The sequence below is a fragment of the Lepus europaeus genome, chromosome 8 (assembly GCF_033115175.1).
Source record: "Lepus europaeus isolate LE1 chromosome 8, mLepTim1.pri, whole genome shotgun sequence".
NCBI lineage: Eukaryota > Metazoa > Chordata > Mammalia > Lagomorpha > Leporidae > Lepus > Lepus europaeus.
This window is the reverse complement of record NC_084834.1, coordinates 83,779,846-83,799,669: the sequence shown is the minus strand read 5'-3', so window position 1 is coordinate 83,799,669 and position 19,824 is coordinate 83,779,846. Positions and strand designations below refer to the sequence as shown.

The window sequence follows — 19,824 nt, the reverse complement described above, 5'->3', positions numbered from 1 at the left end:
ACTCTAAGTTTTAAATATTAAGCAGATCAGTTTTTGAAATTGTGCCATGTCATTTGGTAAGTCGTATGTCTTTCACAGAAAGTAGTTTAAACTGAGGAAAAAAGTCATTGGCATAACGAAGGGAGCCTGCCTGGTGTAGATGGGAAACTTTGCGGTACATTGTCTTAAACAGGGTGAGGATAGGGTTTCCAAACACCACTTCCTCATTGTGAGCACACTTCCTTGTGTTGATAACATTGGCTAAATCCCCTAAGTGCCTCATGATAATGAATTCTCCTGACGTTTGCTCTAATCGCGAAGAGATTAATGAACTCATGCGATATTCATGCGGCTCTCTGGGGATATCAGGATGTGTTACACGGAGTGTAATGTTTGTAAATGGATACAATGGGATGCGTGTTAGCCAAGGGACTTGAGTCGTCAAACTCTGAGTTAATAAAGAAGCAGGAAATAAAGAGGCAGCTTCCATGTATACAGGTTCTCCTTAGGGATAATGAAGATCTTGATGGTGTTGTCAGAGAAGGCACCGAAGCGGGCAGACCTGACTTGGAGAGCTGACTGTATCACTCGCCAGCTGCGTGAACTTGGGAAACTTTCTTCACCTCTAGGAACTCAATTTCCTCAGCTATAAAATGAGAACAGGGTAACATCAGCATGCTTAAGGTCCTTTGTAAAAATAAGGAGCGGGGGGCTGCGCTGTGGCACAGCGGGTTAACGCCCTGGCCTGAAGCGCCGGCATCCCATATGGGTACCGGTTCGAGTCCAGCTGCTCCTCTTCCAGTCCAAATCTCTTCTATGGCCTGGGATAGCAGTAGAAGATGGCCCAAGTTCTTGGGCCCCTGCACCCGCATGGGAGACCTGGAAGAAGCTCCTGGCTCCTGGCTTCGGACTGGCCCAGCTCCAGCCGTTGTGGCCAATTAGGGAGTGAACCATTGGATGGAAGACCTCTCTCTCTCTCTCTTTCTCTGTCTCTCCTCTCTCTGTAACTCTGTCTTTCAAATAAATACAATAAATCTTTAAAAAAATATTAAGGACAGACGGAGGGTATGATCAGTCAGACAATCAATAATAATTCCCTCTTCTCATGGTTATTAAAAGAAATAAAGTGAATAATATGCAATAGTTTGATAAGCAGTTCACAAACTTTGCAGCATTTTTTTATTGTTGTTCCTTTGGAAAACAGTATTCTGGGTAAAGCTTACAGTTTGTTCTCCCTCACAGAAAAATGGGTGCCTTCAGAAGACACACATGTGACATAAAAACACAGACACTGCTTTCTGAATAAGAAAACCAGTTGTGACCAGTTAGAGACTTTGTCAGATTAGCTTTCTCAAGTAGGGATGAGAAGCCACACAGGAAACTTCTCTTCTACACAGGTCTCTGATACCCAGCAGCCTCCGGCAGTCACTGGGTTTATACTTAACACCGGCCCTGTGGATCCAGCCGTGCTGCGGGGTGCCGGGCAGGCCACTTCACCCCCCCCACCCCAGGCAGGAGTTAAATATGGTCTTGTCTCTCCCATCCTTTCCAGGGCTAGCGTGCTGTCATTCTCATTAAGCATGTATAGTCATTCTTAACCAAGCCTAAAAAACTCCAAATTAATTTACAGTACTTCAAGTCACACATAATTAAAACCCATTTTTATATCTTTGATTAAAAGAGACACCACCTTTTCTGCCTCAGTCAGTTGTCTTACTCATTCTCAGTAAAGCCTAAGCACTTCCCTGGGATTTCTGTGTAGGGCTGTAGTGCCTGCTCCTGTCCCCGTGACTTCCAGCTAAATCTGCCATGGCCTAGACAATGATTCAGCAAATGCAGGCTTCAGACGGTGAATACTGCCTCTCTCGAGTAAGTAAGCCAGTCATTTGCAATATCAGAGTACCCATTTCAGAATAAATGTTCAGATGTGTATTCCAGGAAAATCAGAAAACCAAAGAAATGCAAGATTCAACTGAAGGGTAATGCCACCATTGTTAGTATGCGCCGTATACAGAAAACTTGTTCTCAGGCAACCAAGTACAAATTCAACACAGGATCACTTTCACAAAGTCTGAAACATTAGCTCCTAGGCCCTTAACAACAACAAATGTGCTGACCCTTTGTTTAGAGGATGATATTCATAAACTTCCATGAAACGCCATGTAATTCACCTATATGGTTATATGGACAATCTTAGCTGACTAGACATAAGTAAGTGGCATTTGGCTCAAGTAGCTCAAAGAACTAGTTAAAAGTGCAATTTAACCAAAAGCAGCTTATGATAGTCTCCATGTGACTATCTGGTAATACCGAGTTCTTAAATGTTATCAATAAATATTTGTTACCTCTAATGCTACTAATTGATCACTGAGTTTTTGCTTAGAAGAACTAATTGACTGGTAATGGAATCAGAGGGAGTTGATAGAATTTGTTTTTGCAACTCTGATGTTCAAATTGTGATGCCAGATATGTCAGTCAGAACTCCACTATATTTAATTGTTTAAATCTGTCTTTTTTTTAAAAAAAAAAAAAAGATGTATTTATTTATTTATTTGAAAGAATTACAGAGAGAGAAGGAAAGACAGAGGAGACTGATCTCCCATCTACTGGTTCACTCCCCAGAGGGCCACAATGGCCGGGACTAGGTCAGGCAAAAGGCAGGAGCCAAGAACTTCTTCCAGGTCTCCCACACGGGTCACAAGGGGCCCAAATACTTGACTGTCTTCTGCTGCTTTTCCCAGGCCATTAGCAGGGAGCTGGATTGGAAGTGGAGCAGCTGCAACTTGAACAGGTGTCCACATGGGATGCCAGTGTCATAGGCAGTGCTTTACCCATTACACCACAACACAGGCCCTAAATCTTATTCTACGAAGAGTGCTTTTGCTTGCATCCAAAGTTACCTACATTTTCCAGGACTACAGTAAAAGAAGTGATAGATGAATGAAAAACCTACTGACTTGATAGTGTTCTGAAAACCATCTGCATGCTATTAATTCTCAGTAACCATGGAGAGGAAAATTTTGTAAAACCCCAGCAAATGAATTTAATAATGTGATATCTTGGGACAAAACAGAACCACTCAGTCTACTAAAAAATAATTTTTTTCAGAGATTTCCAAATTCCTTTCTCAATGATAATTGACATTAAGTATCACTGAGTAATGGTACTCCATTCTAAATATCTTTTCAATTTTAGTTACATAAAACTCACAAGTATTACAGATAAAATATTTTTAAATACTAAAATGATATATTGCATCCTCACCAATACCAAGCTTCAAGTTGTCTCAACATTCTAGATTGAAAAAATGCCTGGGAAGTCCCTTATAGAATTTCTTTCCTTTTGTAACCAGAATTCTCTTTCAGTAGGACAGGTCAAGAAACTTCAAAACCTAGGATGTAAGAAGATGATTCAGGAGAGTCAAGAAAAGCCCCGCCCTGCCCCTTCTGGCCTGAGGTTTGTAATCGAGGGCAGAGGTGGGAGTTGGATGAGGAGAGCAGCAGCAGATAGATGGCAAGGCACACCCTGAGCTCAAGATCTAATGCTGCCCTTCTCCCCCCGCCCTCACCCTCATCTCTGAGGGATGCCCCTGGGGTACACCAGGCTCTGTACCAGCAGAGAAGACCCCAGGTGGTCGGGTAAGGCAGAGCCTCATGGTTAGGAAACAGCCAAGGTTCCGTCCTCATCGTCCCCTGTGGTGTGAAAGCTCAGCACAGATGGACCTGCCTTGAGACTACGCACAGTGAAAGGCAAGGTGACCCCATTAACGTGTCTGAAGTGCCACTGCGTAATCAGAAAACAGCAGAGGCTCCCAAAGGCACAGCACCCCCAGAGAGCCACAGAGCTGAGTCTGCAGGGGAGCGCCCCCCAGCCCTCCAGTAGGCAACCTTAGCAGACTTAAAGGCTTTCGCAGCCATCCTTGCATCGTGCATGATTTAGATCCATGTCCCTTACACGGCAGAGGAGAGCTCCCCAGGCAAATCCAAGACCCACAACAGCCAGCAGCATCCTTTCCCCCAGCCTCCCTGTGCTGTGGAGAGAGACAATGCCATCCTGCAGAAATCCGGAGGGCAGCCTGAAAAGGCACTAGGGCGAAGAGAAGGAATTGGAAGGACCGGGCAGTTCTCACAAGCAGATTGAGCTAAAGCTAGAGACAAGTTAAATTATTAGATCAGATTAAATTTTAAATCATAGGGAGCTAAATTTAGTTTTATTCCCACTGCTCTGTGGGCATGGTCCTAAGAAAGTTGGATTAAGTGACAGAGAAGAGCTACATGTTCGTTCTTTGCCCACCCAGACTGTCGCATGAATAAATTTGCAATCACACTACAATTAAATTGTTTAGTTTGGAGGAAACATATTGATGAGATTTTTATTCAGAGTCTACCAAATCTCTGGAAGTAAAAGAGCTAGCTTTTCTCTGAGTATTTGCATATTGGGAACTGTGTAAGGGAAGGGAGAGAAGTGTGTGGGAAAGTCTCTGAGACCTGGACCCAATGTCACTATTACTCTCTGCGTGAATCTACAGTCCTGTAAGTGCTGGATGTGAGAGATGTGGGGTGGGGAATTGTGTTCTGTTGCTAAGTCTCTTCACCTATAAAATGGAGGAAGGGCGAGGAAGAGACAGTAATTGATTGTGCCAGACTCACAAGAAGTTGATAGAACAGGGAAGAGAGGAGAAATAATGTCTTCAGTCTTTGCCATTCTAATAGTTTATGTGTGCAGAAGACAGGAAAACTGATCACAACTGTCGCAGAGTTCCTACAGAAACGGTCCAGAAAAAGAATTCTTGCTTTATTTAAAAAAAAAAAAATAAAGTCCGATCACCCCTAAATTCCTTCCTAGTATAAACAACTAGAAAACAGGTGTCATTTTTCTCAGATGCAGTAGGAATTTACCCAAGGACCACGATTCTGATAACATCTGAAAGTAACCTACAGACTGCTACCTTATTCAAAGATTAAAAAAAGAAGTCAAAGTTACCTTGGTGATATTGGAAATGCACATCTATTGGTCAGCAACCTGTTTTGTTAAAAATAAATTAATTTGAAAATCAATTCCTAAAGAAGGAATTAAAATGGGAGGTGATCAATAACTAGTGCAAACCCAACAGACAAAGGAGGCTGGGATCTTCAAAGGAATGAACACCTAAACCTGTCTGGTTCCTCTATTTGAATATGAAAAGAAGACCCTTGCTTCCCAGCTCCCTCCCGTGGAAATTTGCTCATTTAGATCAATAAAGAATTCCACGCATGCAGGGTTGATCTAGTAATCATTTTCAAACTGCAGTTAGGTTTTATAGACTCCTAAAATTTCTCTGTTCAATGAGATAGCAAATGTATAATACTTCTGATAAAAGGGAGAGATACGATGTTCTTGTCGGTGAGTCAAGTCATTTCCTGATCCCTGTGGGCACATAGCTCTCCGTGAAGGAGGATGTACCAAGACCGTGCGAAGACAGAAGCGTGGTTACGCATGCCGGCACTGATCGTGGCAGCTTGCTTGCTAGCTATGGAGGGAGGTCTTCCATGTGCCAAGCCTGGAGCACGACACTTTGGCCATACCATCTCATTAATTCCCACCGCAATAACCCTCAAATGTACATTGTGTTGCTGTCATCACTCTGTGGCCAAAAGGGCAGGAATTTTTCTGATCACCCTTCAAGAAAAGGTTTAAGCCATCCAGTGGTAATAGCTGATGTTGCTGTTAATTGTTTAAGTGTTTACAGCACCGAGAAGTCTACACTTGAGGCTTTCCAAGTCCTGTGCAGCGACAGTAACTCGTTGCTCCATGAGCAAAGACTGCCATCTTGTGGAAATGGCACACATCACAAGAACATCATGAAACCAGGTTTTCTTGGCACTCTAATTTTGCAACTAGAGTCTTGCTTCGTTGCATCTGTACGTTTGCATGCATGTGCACATGCACACACATATTGTTGCTTATAAATTTAAAGGTAAAACGGTTCTGTAGTTATATTTGTAAGTTTCACTTAAAAGAGTCTGCCTCGTGAAGATTTGAAGACAGAGCATATCACTTCATTTATTATAAGGATTCATCCCATCAACTGTTAAGCAGTGAATTACATTTCACTAAGCTCACTTTCCCTATCCTTAAATACGGGCTTTGTGAAATGAGACTGAAGAGGGTATGATGCCATCTCTCTGATGGGATTTCCAGGAGCTTTAGATTTGGTAGCAGGATTTATTGACAGCCTAGCACTTCTGCCCTAGCAAAGATTCCTTTCCAACACTTTATCCTATGGCATCCTGTACTCCTGGACTCAGTTGTGGGGTGTTCAGAGCTGGAATGAGAGAGGCTGTGGTCCAATTGCTGTTCATAACCCCAAAGCCGAAGTCTCTCTGCAGTGTCTCAGCCACCTGTGCCACCAGAGAAAGTGTCCTGTGTTCTGTGATGTCACTTGAAGGCACCTAGCGCAAGCTCTTCCCTCCATCCTCTCACTCCTACATCCAGGTGGCCAAACCTGAAAACGGAGCAATTCAGCAAATTTTGGGGTTTCAGGCCTTTAAAAACCTATTGGAAGTGAAACAGGTAAAATAGGACATCTGTACTTCGATAATTTTTTAAAGCCAAGCTAATCTCCCAATTTAGTAAAAAATAAGACCAAGTAAGTGAAGGAAACATAAGGGTCCCAGATGCCACCAAGCAGAAAGAGTAGGGAGTAATCAGTCCTGGAATGAATTAAAGAACAGATGAAGGTGAACCGAAGTCATTTAATAGAGAGCGAGACGCTGTCTCAGTGTTGCCCAGGTCATTCTGGCTGAATGTGTAGTTGTGCTGGAGAAGGAATGCTACACCCAAGGAAATGCCCGGCATGAAGTCACTCTAAATATTTATTGAATGGATAGATTAATAGGAAAGAATAGCATAAATTAGCAAAATAGCATCAAAGATAAGAAAGAGTAATATGTGAGGGGAGGGCAGGGTTCATCCACCACAAACTGTGTTGCCCCTACTCCCCCAGTAAATGTGCACCTGCTCAGGGTTGGGCAACATGGGGGATGGAGGGTGTCCATTCTACAAAGAGGATCAGACATGAATCAAGGAACCACAACCAACTCTAAGAGATGATCAGTCCTGAAAGGGAAAACCTTTACACTTTCACAGAGACCAACCAATATAACACAGCAAGGGTAGAGTAGGAAAACTTGGGTCTCATTTTGTGCCCAACAAATTAAGACTAACTTGTCCATCTACTTTGTCCATGCACTCCACATCTATGGATGCAACCAACTGCAGATAGAAAATACTTAGGAAACGGCTGGTATTGTGGTAAAGTGTTAAGCCACCACCTGTGGCACCAGCATTCCATATGGGCATCAGTTCAAGTCCTGGCTGCTCCACTTCCAATATAGCTCCCTGCTAATATACCTAGGAAAGCAGCAGAAGGTGACCCAAATGTTTCGGCCCTTGCATCCACGTTTGAGACCTGGATAAAGCTCCTGTCTCCTGGCTTCAGCCTGGCCCAGCACCCACCATTGCAGCCATCGGGGGAGTGAACCAACAGATGGAAGACCTCTCTCTCTCTCTCTCTGTAACTTGCCTTTCAAATAAATAAATAAATCCTAAAAAAAAATTGAGGGGGGAAAGTTGTGACTCTGTGGAGCATGTATACCTATTTTTCTTGACATTGAACCCTAAAGAGTGCGGTAGACAACTATCTGCATAGAATTTGCTCTGCGTTAGGTATGACAAGTAATGTAGAGATGATTTAAGGGATGTGAGAGGATGTGCAAATATTCAATGCCCTTTCATACAACAACTTGAGTATGGGTGGATTTTGGTCTCTGCTGGAAGGGTCCGCTGCCAATCCTCCCATGGATGCTGGAGGGTGACTATATTCTTATGACTTCATTATGCTGCTATAGGTTCCTTTATATGTACATTTACTTAGAAATGCAAATTTACTCAGAACTGTTTATACTTTCCTTCAAAGTATACAATGGTACCTGACCACCTAGTGCCTTTAGGTAGGCAAATATCTACAGGATTTGCCATTATTTTTATTGTTGTCAGTTTGGCAAGAACACAACATGAGAACTACCTTATTAACAAATTCTCAAGTGAACACCATGGTGCTGTTACTGATAGGTACGGCATTGTCTGGCACCTCTCTAGAACTTACTCTTCCTAAGATAAGTGAAGCTTCCTACTCAGCAATCAGCAATGCTAACACCATGTTTAAATGGTGCTCACGAACAGACCAGGGAAGTAACCTTCATGCCCGGGTTACATATTTATGTGACTCCTAACACAGTGCCAGAGGATCCCATCAGTAGTTGCTTCTCTGGATCAAGGTGTTAGGTCTCCAAGGCATTCCTCAAGCTCTAGCTCCATAGGTTCTTATTATTTGTTAGTTGGCCAGCAAAGAGAGGAAAGAACGGAATTCAGGTAAGTTTGGGATATGCTGAGTTAAAATCACACGGGTTTGTCTTTCTGTAGTCTTCATGGAGCCTTTATAAGCTGGCATCTTTGTAACTTTTCAAGAGGGCGCTCTTTCAAGTTGATGCTAACAGGGCCCTTCTTCCTCAGAGACCCTCAAGGTATCAGATTCCCAGGGAAGGCACTGCTGAAAATTCTGAAAATGTAAATGATGTCACCTGAGATAGGGGCTGGAATAGGGGTATGTGACCCACTGACAGGCATCATCTTCTTTAAATATATAAGTATATATATATATATATATACACACACACACACACATATATATATAATTTTATTTTACTCAAAAGGCAGAGTTACGGAGGGAGGAGAGAGAAAAAGACAGAGAGGGAGATATCTTCCAACCACAGATTCACTCCCCAAATGGCTGCAATGGCTGGGTCTGGGCCAAGCGGAAACCAGGAGCCTGGATCTCCACCCTGGTCTCCCATGTACGTAGCAGGGGCCTGAGCACTTGGTCTATCTTTTGCTGCTTTCCCAAGCACCTTAGTAGGGAGCTAGATCAGATGTGAAGCAGCCAAGACTTGAACCATTGTAGGTGGTGGCTTAACCCAATGTGCCACCATACTGGCCCCATCATCTTTTTAATAAATTCAGTTAAAGGGCTGGCACTGTGGTATAGCAGGTTAAGCTGCCATCTGCAGAGCCAGCATCCCATGTGGGCACTGGTTCAAGTCTCTGCAGCTCTACTTCCTGTCCAGCTCCCTATGGCCACTCAAGAGGGCATGCCTGGGAGAAGGTCTTGCATGCCCCCTAGAAGAGCACTGAGCTGTTTCGCCAGCACACTCCAAGCACCCCTGAGGAGGGTGCACGCTCTGGAATGGACTCAGCCCAGGTTTGATCTATGTCACTCTGTGAGAATGAGCAGGGTGGGAGGAGGGCCAGAGCTAGGCAGGCCTGAGGGAGGGGCCTCGAAGGTGCGGGATGGTGCAGTATTCCTCTCGGAACGTCACTCTGTACAAAGCTGTGGTCTCCATGGCTACCCTAGACACTGGGGAGAAAGAGAGGAAGAAGGAGGAGGGTGTTTCTTCCTGGAACTTAACCAGTTCTGAAGGCCTCCAGTCACCTTCTGTTCTTATTCCCAAAAGTCAAATTCCTTTCCCTTTGGCGTCCAAAGGGAAACTAGATCAGTTGTGTGCAAAACCAAAAACAACGTATTTTATCAACTTCAAACTTGTCTCAAGGCTTTCTTGCATGCTGTGTTAAATAACAGAAGTCTTTTTGATTGAATTCCTTGGTATATAGCATAGTCCGGGCGAGAGTGCACCAGTGCCTTGCTCTAAGCAGCACCATGTTCTTCCTGAGTGCATTAAGCTACAGAGTGTGTGAGGAGGCCATGTGTAGGGAAGGGACACGGACGATCAGAATTGTGAAAACACATGGCAACAAACCTAGGGGGTGTTCAGAAGTATAGGGTGAAGCCCAGAGGAGAGGAAGGAAAGGGAGAAGTGGCGGCCAGAAGGGAGGAGTTAGCAAAGGAAGTGCTCGAGAACAGCTCCATGAGACATACAGGAGCTTCCCAGCTTCCCATCTGCAGGCTGCTCTATGAGCTATGGCCCCTGGCCAGCCGCCATCTTTGGGAGGTGGGATAACGAACAGGTATGCCGGGGACCAAGGCCACCACTGTTGTCTGCTGTAACACGTGGTTATGTTCTTGACCCCAGGATCCTGGAGCTCCAGCAGAATGGTGACATGGACATCCTGAAGCACAAATGGTGGCCCAAGAACGGCCAGTGTGACCTGTACTCCTCAGTGGACACAAAGCAGAAAGGTGGCGCCCTGGACATCAGGAGCTTTGCAGGCGTCTTTTGTATCCTGGCCGCTGGCATCGTCCTCTCCTGCCTCATTGCCATGCTGGAGACGTGGTGGAACAAGAGGAAAGGCTCCCGGGTCCCTTCTAAAGAGGTACTTGAAGGCGAGCTTTGGCTCCAGGCGGAACCAACAGGCACAGGCCATGTTCCCAGGGGGCTCACCCAGAAGGGGGCAGTATAATGAGCTGGGGATGGCCATTGTTTCCTCATGTTTGGGAACCCAAAATGAATCTGTGATATGCAAAACTGGATGAGGCCAGTACTGATTTCCAACTAGGGGCAAATCAAATAGGTGAAGAAGAGACTATGCCATTTGAAAAACTGGCAATTTCACGTGCCATATGGGCTTTGAAGTTCTCCTAATTGCAGGAAAGACTGATTCAGTGATTTTTACAGGCCCTGATTGCCTTTTCCAGTTCACAAAGATGCTTATCATTTTATTTCAATTATTTAACTTTAGATAAATGATTTATGTCTCTAAGAGCAGGCCCAAAAAATGCGATACTACAATAAAAATAGCCAGAATTGTCTCTCTGCCATTAGAGACTGCTACCCTGTACACACATAGACCTCTGGAAGCGATCATAAGTTTTTGTTTCTTACATGACCACAGGCTTACCAAATTTACATCATGGAATTAGCTAGAATTCATCTTTTCTCCTTTACCCTTGGGTCAGTTTAATATTTTTTTAGATATCTAGAGGAATAACTGTAGCATAATCTCTTTCAAAGTGGACTGTAGCTTGCTTTCAGCATAAATTATGGGATTTACCTGAATTAAACTCCTTGATTCATATATTTTATTTTCTGTGGACCAAAAGGATGAACATTTTCGCCTTTTTAAATAATGAAATCACATTCACTGAAGCTCCACAAATTCAAATGAAAAACAGCTTGAATTTGCTGAGTGATTTCACTTGACAGAAAGTTTCGAAGAAAGTTTTAAACTTTCTCTACATAAAATGTGGCTAACCAATGCCCAGGGTAGATATTAAGAGGGCCTGCTTTAATTTATAGATGAAATTGACTTCTCCTTTGCATATGTATTTTTGCATAGTCTTTCAAGCAGATTGTTTTCAAAAGTAATCTGAAGATTCCTAGGACCTTCTCTGCAAAATTGATCAGCACCATTGTAAAGAAAAGCTTGGCTCAACAAAGACAAACGTTAGCTTCCTACCTGTGTGAATGAGCACACGTTCTAGAATAGCGGATAGTGCACCAAAAATGAGTCAGGTTTTACTAGAGTGTTTTCTTTGTGGAATAAGCTTTTGGATATCTCTGTTGACATTGACTCAATGCAAAAGACTGCAGTAATGCAACATTATAGCCGAGACTTCATATTCTCAAAAACCTGGAAATGAAGGGCTCCCCAAGCTCCTTATGTTCTGAATTACTATTTATGATATTACATTTTTGCATTATTATATCTGTTGATGGATGACTACATTACAATTGCTGTGGGAAGCATGAAGTTATAAGTCTCAACCCTCTACTGTCTCAGTGATAATATTGCATTAATGGCTATTTTTTATTGGATTTTGAAATGAGAAAGGAGAAGGAAAAACCATGAGGCACATCGAAATATTTTTCACTGAGGAGCACTATCATAGCACAGTGGGGAAAAAAAAAAACCTGCATACTCCATCCCAACTCATGACAGCTAATGTGGATCTCACGAACAAATGTCTTGTCCTCTTAGGATTAACAGATGTCTGTCTTTAAATCCTCATACATTTAATTTATTGAACTTGCTATAAGATAATAATGACAAGGAACTCTTTTAACCCTTGCAGGTTTTCTTTTCCAAATATTGACTTTAAACATTCACTTTTACTGAAAATCCTCAGGGATGTGTATGTTGGTTTCAACTCCAGAAATCTGAGGTTTTACTTCTGTTTTGTTTATTACACACCTTCTTGCCAAAATGTTATTAACATAGCTTAAAGCGTCTTTAGTTAGGAGGTCATTTAGCACAAAGCTGGCCTAAAACTAAAACTAAAGTTTTCACTCAAGTGTCCTGACTTGAAGTGGGACCTGAATGGCCCACCGACCTCATTCTATTGCCTGAGTGAGATACGAAATACTACCAGGGTAGGAAATCTCTCAGTTAGAAATCAGTTCTCTTGTGTTGAGTGCTGCTCTCGCTAAAAAATCTCTCCCTGGCCTATAAGAAGTAACACTTTAGCAGTCACTAACCCTGTAAGTAGGAAATAGCAGATGGTATCATTTTCCTCCAAAATTGGAACGTTAAGGTTAGGGGTAAAAATTCCACTTGGAATGAGATGCACTATAAAAAGAAGTATGCACAAAGAAATGAAGGTTGCCAAAACCGTACTTTTCATGTATATGAGCTTTCATGGGCCTGTCTCTGATAGAATGGTCGTCCCCTATCTGCTGCACCTATACCCTTGAACTTGCATGCGGCGTATGCTCATTTTAGAACTTCTACCGAAAAAAAAAAAATTTACTGGAGATAAACTTATCTCAGAATCATACTGGTACTCCCAGAACCTAGCACAATGCCTGGCTCATATTAGGTGCTCAATAAAGATTTGTTAAATGAATAAATCCCTTAGTTCAGTTAATTACATGTCTGCTGAACTACTTTTTTTTTTTTCTTTTTGCCATGGAAGCTAGTACTGATGAGAACCTTATCTTCTTTTTCTTCATCTCCAGGATGACAAGGAGATTGACCTGGAGCATCTCCATAGGCGTGTAAATAGCTTGTGCACAGATGACGACAGCCCCCATAAACAGTTTTCCACCTCGTCAATTGACTTGACCCCTCTGGACATTGACACTTTGCCAACACGACAAGCACTGGAGCAAATCAGTGATTTCAGGAACACTCACATCACCACAACAACCTTTATCCCAGAGCAGATCCAGACTCTTAGCCGCACACTGTCAGCTAAAGCTGCCTCCGGTTTCGCTTTTGGCAACGTGCCTGAGCACCGAACTGGCCCTTTTAGGCACAGGGCACCGAACGGGGGCTTTTTCAGGAGTCCGATAAAAACAATGTCATCTATTCCTTATCAGCCGACTCCTACCCTGGGGCTCAATCTGGGCAATGATCCAGACCGAGGCACCTCCATATGAGCATCAAACAATCTCTCTTCACTGTTTCTTTTCTAGGACTCCCTTTGCAAGGAGCAACTGTAATGTGGTGAGACTAACATGGATGTAACTTTAAAGAAAAAAAAAAAAGCAAAACAGGATTATTAGTAACAATTCTAGTTCCTTCTCCTTCTCCCCACCTTCTCCCTCCTTCCTCTTCTCTATCGATTGCTTTCTCTCTCTCTCTCTCTCTCTTTCCCTGAGTTCTCCTCTATTTGCCTCCACTTTTGTTCATTACTCAACTTGTTCCCCCAGAATATAGTACACTAGGATCCTATTAGTCTGCTTTTCATATACTGTACTTCAAGTCTAGGGAATGTGCACTGAGTATACTAAAAGTATATGCAGGATTAATTTTACATACAGGCCTCTTACGTAACGTTTCTCTATTTTGAAGAAGATAATCGCAATAACCTGAGTCTTTCTCCATTCTTCTGCTGCATCCCATCCAATGCTCCACTGCTGTTGCCCGTCCTTTAACTGTGGACCGAAGGCAAACCCCTGCAGTGTTGACACAACAATTTAAAGACCATTCAGGCCACATAATACGAGAATGCAATTTTGTAGGATTACAAAAAAAGCCATTACTATGCCAGCTAAGACTACAGTTAAAACTACTCTCGCACTGCAACAGTGCATAAGACCTTTATGTGATTGTACAGTATTACAAGTTTTTTCTTATGTACAGTAAACTTTACCATATGGCAGACGCCTCTATTGTGTTAAATAAATTAGTATCTCATATATATATATACATATATATGCACCTATATAATGTGTATATATATAAGAAGGCAGCCATTGCTATTGCAATTCATTTAATAAAGCTTTAGTTTAAAAAGAAACACAAGTATTGTATACAGGAACTATGTATAGTGCAGGAGGCCTTTTCAGTTAGAAAAGGCAGGTTGCTTTAATGTTATTCTGACTCACATTGTTTGCCAACAGAGAATATTTTATACTTTTGTTATTAAAACATCCAGGGCGATTCAATATTTGTTCCTAGATGTAACTCACTTGAATAGGTTTCGCAATTGTTATTCAGCCGTGTATAAAGCTAACCTTGATAATTTTCTTTTAATTAATTATCTAAATGGAAAATGCTATTAGCTGAACCACATCCACAAGAGCGCATACAGCTCTATGAGAGTGTCAAGGTAGCTCATTGAAGGTTAAAAATCCTCTTCCAAAGCAGGATGCTGATCGATACAATAACTGTATTAATAGGGTGAGAGCCCATGAGAAGCACTGATGTGGCCTTAATTACCATCATACATTGTCCTAAAGCGGAAGATACAAAATCCATCCTGGGCTCTCTGCTTGATCCCTTTCCATTCAGTTCTGTTTGGAGGAGTTCTGTATTTTTTACACCAGTGCCAACTGTATAGAAGGATGACAGCAAAAACAGTGCCTCTGTGCGCACACCCTTTTAAAGTAGCATTCTTACCTGTTAGAAATGTAGAATGAACTTTGTTTGTAATCCTTAAATTAAAATGTGGTAAGTAGGAAGCAAGAACTTATCCTGTGTTTTTACGCAGCCATACACGTATTTTAATCTAATTCATTCCGTGGCTAGGACTGATAGAGGAATCAACCTATGTGATTTGCTTTAGGAGAAATTAAAAGGTATATTCTTAAGGTATATTATATTTTGATGCTAATTCTGTTCTGGGGAGCATCTTGTACTGTCACTGTTTTGTACTAAATCTTCAAATATTGTCTACTGTGTAAGGCAGAAAAATTTCTTATCATGCAAAAACCATTTTGTTTCCAGGGTAACAAGTACCTAAGTGCATGCACAACTTGTTTTCCCTTGTGGCATTTATGATCTCATTCACAACTCTGATTTTAAAACAAACAAACAAACAAAATCTTTATGACGAGCTATATAGGGACATACCAGATGTTGCCGTGATTTTAGCTATCAACAAACTGTTAACCATGTACAATATTTAAAATAGGCTTATTTTGATGTATTGCCTATTATACAAATACACAAAACATTTTTGGAGGCCTCAGTTATGAGTGGCAGAGCTTTCTGTGTATAATTTGTCTACATAATTTGTCTAATAAAAAATGTTTTCTAAACTTGCTCTCATACTCTTGAAGTCTTAACTGTAAGATCTAAACATGCTTACTCTCTCACTGATCGAAATGGATTTTTTTCTAAAAATTAATTTCCAGTTAATTAAAGCATGTAACACATGATGTTTCACTCACAGAACTAGGCCAAAATGAGTGGCTGTCTGAAAAGTAATTCTAATTAGATCTAAACCAATGAAAGATTGCCTTTCTGATATGGAGACTATTGAAAACAACAATATATTTGTTTTTCTTTGTGGATGTCTCTGTGAGCACATTTTTGGGACAGATTTAGTCTGTTTCAGGCAAACAATGCAACCATCATAAAAATAGCAGAATGAGGGTTTGTTATATTCAAAAAAAAAAAGAAAGAAAGAAAATTAAGAGTAATTATTAAACTTAGCATTTTTATTAATGATTATTTTACTACTGGAGGAACACTCATCATACTGGGTCTATTAATTTGGAAATTAATTCAGACTCCAAGATTATTTCTAACACAGTGCTGTTTTGCAGATTTGAACAATATTTTAATTCAACCCAATGGACTTAAATCATGCAGTGGGTATATATCTGAAAAAAAAATTTTTAAACATAATTTAGATTACAGTCTCCGCTATTCTGAGTCCCTACAAAAATTAATTTTTCCAGTGGTGGAACTAGGAGGACCTTTAACAGTCCAGACCACCTCCATTGTCTCAGAAACCAGGGCCCAGAGGATGTTAAAACACTGTGACTTGCCCAAATGAATTAAAACTGGATTGGGTTTTGTTTTATGTTTACCTCTGCCATATTTCAGTCACATTCACCAGGTCTTCCTGGGCTGTAAATATAAGGATGACTCAGGAACCACGCTGCCACCTGCTCCTCCCACAAGGCCAAGGCCAAGGGCCTCTAGGATGCGTCCTTGCTCGTTTGGGACCACAGAGGTCATCTGACCCAACAGCTCCTTTTACAGATGGAAAAGTGAGCACCTCAGGTTCTCTTCCCAAGGGCTTAGCGATTAGCAGGAGGCTAGTTCCTGTTCCTGTCTAGTGCTGCTTCCTTCAGCCTTTGTTGGTCCCGTTGTTAGCCCAGTCTTTCTGTTTCAATACGAGACAAACACCTTAAATCCAACTACCTTTCTTCTCTTCAAATGTACAGTGTTATTCCATGGGTGAATCTTTAAAATATCTGGTTGTCACTTTCACCACATCAGAACGAATGCATAGGTTTGGGTTGATCATACATATGTAGAAAATTGTAAGACCTCTTTTCTTCCTCACAAATATTGAACTACAGGCAATTTCTTGTTTTCTTAATTTTGTTCTTTCTTTTCATCTCCTTTAGTTTGAGACTGGCTGTCACCTGAATAAATACTTTAAAAAATAGACTTTGCTGAATGGTACTTTGCTTCATTAATTAAAAATAAATAAATGAATGGGAAGATTCATTTACTCTATAAAATATCCTCTAAGCCACATAATTAGATAAGGGATTATTACTATTTTATAATCAGAATTTCCTAGTGGTGAAACCCATGTCTATATTATGAGTGAATTAAATAAGCCAGAGCTAAGAGGCCACATGTGGTAAACATGAGTTTTACCTTTAAATAGACATCTCATGACAGTTGATAAAATACAAAGGGCTCACAAAAATTTGACTTCTATAGTGTTTTTATTCCTAAAGCAAAAGTTTCTCACCAATTCTTGTGAACTATACTAGTAAATGAACAACAGTTATGGCCACAATTCTCATTTCAAACAATTTCAGTAGATACCTCTCCATAAATATTTTAGCAGTCATCCTCTTATGAGGTAGTATAGATGAGCTCTCTTGGGTGGAAATGACTTATATGACCCTGAAAATTCAAGAAATATAGCTATTAGCTAGACCAGAGTTGATAGATTTAATTCAGTCCTATTAGGGTTTATGGAGAACCTGTGATGGGAAAGCTACTGTTCTGAGCAGTTCAGCAAGGCATAAATGAGTGTACAGAGTTAGCCTTGCTGTGATCTACCATCCAGTTCTTCCTGTGTACCATATCCACATGCAGGAAACAGAGTCCACTTAAGGAGCTTCTGAAGTGACAGAAGGCATCATCCCAACTCAATACAGTCCTCTTTGGGCCTAAACCCTGCAACTAACTGCAGCAACACATCGCAGTATTTCTCAAGGATCAGTTAAGTCTATCTTCCAAAGTTCAGACCAGCTCCACAATGCAGACTTGGAAATTTCCTAAGATACCAGATCATAAGGCCACATTTTCAGAATGTGAAAATTGCCGAAAGCCCCAGGCACACTACCATGTAGCCTCTCATCCTTGTCAGTGTGGGCATAGAATTCAGACTGACTCCCATCCTCAGGTGTTCACATTGCTTTTCTATCCTGCAGAGCTCATCAGTGCTGATAAAGCTCTACAGTGTTTCCAACAACTGGCTTCAAAGGAACCAACACAATGAATCTTATTCAGCCTCTTTTTCCTGCTGCAGTGAGACCAGCAAGTCCAATGAGCATAAAGTGTTCTGGCTGCTCACCATGAACACAACCTGCCACCCACACACAACTGCTTCATGGCTTTACTCCATTTTATAAAGCCGTGCAGAGTCATGGAAGGGTTAAACCACACCATGTCTACAATAAGGACACCAAGGGACTGAACGAACTCTCACTCCCCCACCTGAACTTTACCAACTAGTTTTTAAACAATTTATTTTATTTGTTTGAAAGGCACAGTTACAGAGAGATAGGAAAGGAGTCAGGGATATTTTCCACCCACTGGTTCACTCCCCAAATGGCCACAACAGTCAGGGTTGTGCTAGATGGAAACCAGGAGCCAGTAGCTTCTTCTGGATCTCCCACGTGGGTACACAGGCTCAAAGACTTAGGCCATCCTCTGTTGCTTTCTCGGGCACATTAGCAGGGAGCTAGATAAGAAGTAGAGCAGCCAGGACTCAAACCAGCGTCCATATGGGATGCCTGTGTCACAGGCAGCAGCTTTACCTGCTATGCCACAATGCTGGCCCCACAAACTCCTATGTTTCAGTAGGGTTCAGTTGCTTTGTTTCCATGTAATATTGATGACAAAGCAAAAATTGTTCAAAATCAAGAATCTTATCCTTTTTTCACCTAAAGTTTCCATCCTAACTTACTGTAAAAAATATAATTTGGGACCACCAAGTGTCAGTGTTTGGCTAATTTTGCACAAAGCCTACAATTTCTTCAAAGTGAAGAGGATGCCTGAGAAAGCAGTAGAAGATGGCCCAATCCTTGGGCTCCTGCACCCACGTGGGAGATCCAGAAGAAGCTCCTGGCTCCTGGCTTCCATCTAGCACAGCCCTGACTATTGTGAGGTCTCTCTCTCTCTCTTTCTCCCTCCCTCTCTCTCTCTCTCTCTCTCTCTCTGCCTCTCTGTAACTGCTTTTCAAATAAATAAATAAATCTTTAAAAAAAATAGTGAAGAGAAGAAAATGTGCTGTTTGGAAGTAATGCGACCCTTACACTCTCAACACGACTATCTAGACTTTGTAAGCAATGAGGACTTGAGTTCCTTTGTGAGAAGTTCCCTGGATCCTTCCCCTGGAGTGGGTAGCATATATCAAAACTCTGAAACATCTTGATCTGTGATGTGATCAAAAGTTCACAAAATTTTCAATATAACATTAAATCTCAATCATTTAAAAAAAATGCCTTCATAACAGCTGCTTTATAAGCTGAAATATAGATCACAAAATCAAGTAATACAAAATTAGAACCAGAGAAAGAATTTTTTTAAAAATGCTTTTAATAAATATTTTGACTATCACAAGATTTGAAATGAGAAGTCAAACTCTAATTTTTTAAGATTTATTTAATTATTTGAAAGGCAGAGAGAGAGAGAAAGAGATCGATCTTCTATCCACTGGTTCACTCCCCAAATGGCTGCAATGGTCAGAACTGGGCCAGGCCATAGCCAGGATCCCAAAACTCCATCCAGGTCTCCCATGTGGGTGACGGGGACCCAAGCACTTGGACCATCTTCTGCTGCCTTCCCAGGTGCATTATCAGGGAGCTGGATTGGAAATGGAGCAGCCAGGATTTGAACAGGTACTCATACGGGATGCTGGCATTTTGCAAACTGCAGCTTAACCTGCCGTGCCACAATGCTGACCCCCAAACTTTAATTTTTAAGTTGTTATATTTTATTTTTAAATTGGTGCTACAGAAAATTATAGCAATTAAATAGCCTACTTAAGTGTCTACTTTTAATTTTTAAAAATTAGACATCAGTATTTTTAAAACTCACAGATACAAATATACAATTATATAATTTAATTACACAAAGGATTCATAACAGGAAACCTTTAAGAATTAATTCTTCTAATATGAAATAAAATAAGATTTAATTTGT

At 41.4% G+C, this 19,824-nt stretch overlaps 1 protein-coding gene across 2 annotated transcripts in view; it reads left to right on the top strand.

Annotated features, from left to right (window-relative positions):
- The window catches only part of GRID2 (glutamate ionotropic receptor delta type subunit 2), a 1,547,682-nt gene extending 1,534,330 nt beyond the window's left edge, over positions 1 to 13,352 (top strand). For both annotated transcript variants that reach the window (XM_062199157.1, XM_062199156.1), the window contains 2 exons: positions 10,107 to 10,347; positions 12,930 to 13,352. In XM_062199157.1, coding sequence (XP_062055141.1) covers positions 10,107 to 10,347; positions 12,930 to 13,352 — 664 coding nt within the window. The remainder of the gene's footprint in view (positions 1 to 10,106; positions 10,348 to 12,929) is intronic.
- The last annotated feature ends 6,472 nt before the right edge of the window (positions 13,353 to 19,824 follow it).